Source organism: Chrysochloris asiatica, unplaced genomic scaffold (assembly GCF_000296735.1).
Source record: "Chrysochloris asiatica unplaced genomic scaffold, ChrAsi1.0 scaffold00050, whole genome shotgun sequence".
NCBI lineage: Eukaryota > Metazoa > Chordata > Mammalia > Afrosoricida > Chrysochloridae > Chrysochloris > Chrysochloris asiatica.
The window spans coordinates 9,712,198-9,712,896 of NW_006408568.1; the positions used below are offsets into that span (position 1 = coordinate 9,712,198).

Consider the following 699-nt stretch of genomic DNA (forward strand, 5'->3'; position numbering starts at 1 on the left):
TCATTTTTGACAACTTCCAATTTTCCCAGATTCATACTTTGCACATTCCATGTTCCGATTTTCAATGGATGTTTACAGCTACATGAGACAGGGTTTAAATCATCACATTCACATTGCTTTCGCTTAAACTTTTCCAAGGAAGAAGTTGTTTTCTTAATTTAGTAACATTTCCCCTGCTAACCCCCAAGTCACTGATAGAAAACATAAAACATACATACATATCACACAATTTTAAATAATGTGGCTAAACTTCAGCAATAAAAGTATCCAATGCATCAAGAAAGACTCACATCTGGCATTTCTGTAGAGAAGGAAGGGGTCCTGGAGTTGAAAATCCAGGTCTTTAGTAATGGGCTCTGTTCTATTTTCCATGCTCAGTCTATTCATAATGGTGAATCCATGTTTTGGAGAAGCAGACCTAAATATCACCAGAGGTGGAGGAGATATCAAAAGAACATGTCGCTCAGTATACTATATTTTTAGAATGACAACATTCTGATGTATCTATCAACTTTTTTACATGTATAAATATGGCTTTATACAAATGGACAGTACACATATAAAGTGGCATTTCTTTATTATTGGCATTTATCTACTAATTCATACGTAATATGGTGTGACTGTCATGTCCATCTCTTTGGTAATTTCAAGTCTTACTAATTTAACTTACTTAATGTATGTGCATGTAATATGCACAAC

At 34.0% G+C, this 699-nt stretch overlaps 1 protein-coding gene across 1 annotated transcript in view; it reads right to left on the reverse strand.

Annotated features, from left to right (window-relative positions):
- DCP1B (decapping mRNA 1B) overlaps positions 1–699 on the reverse strand; it is a 93,025-nt gene that overhangs the window by 61,972 nt on the left and 30,354 nt on the right. The window contains 1 exon segment of the mRNA XM_006878196.1: positions 291–418. Within this exon segment, the coding sequence (XP_006878258.1) occupies positions 291–418 (128 nt within the window).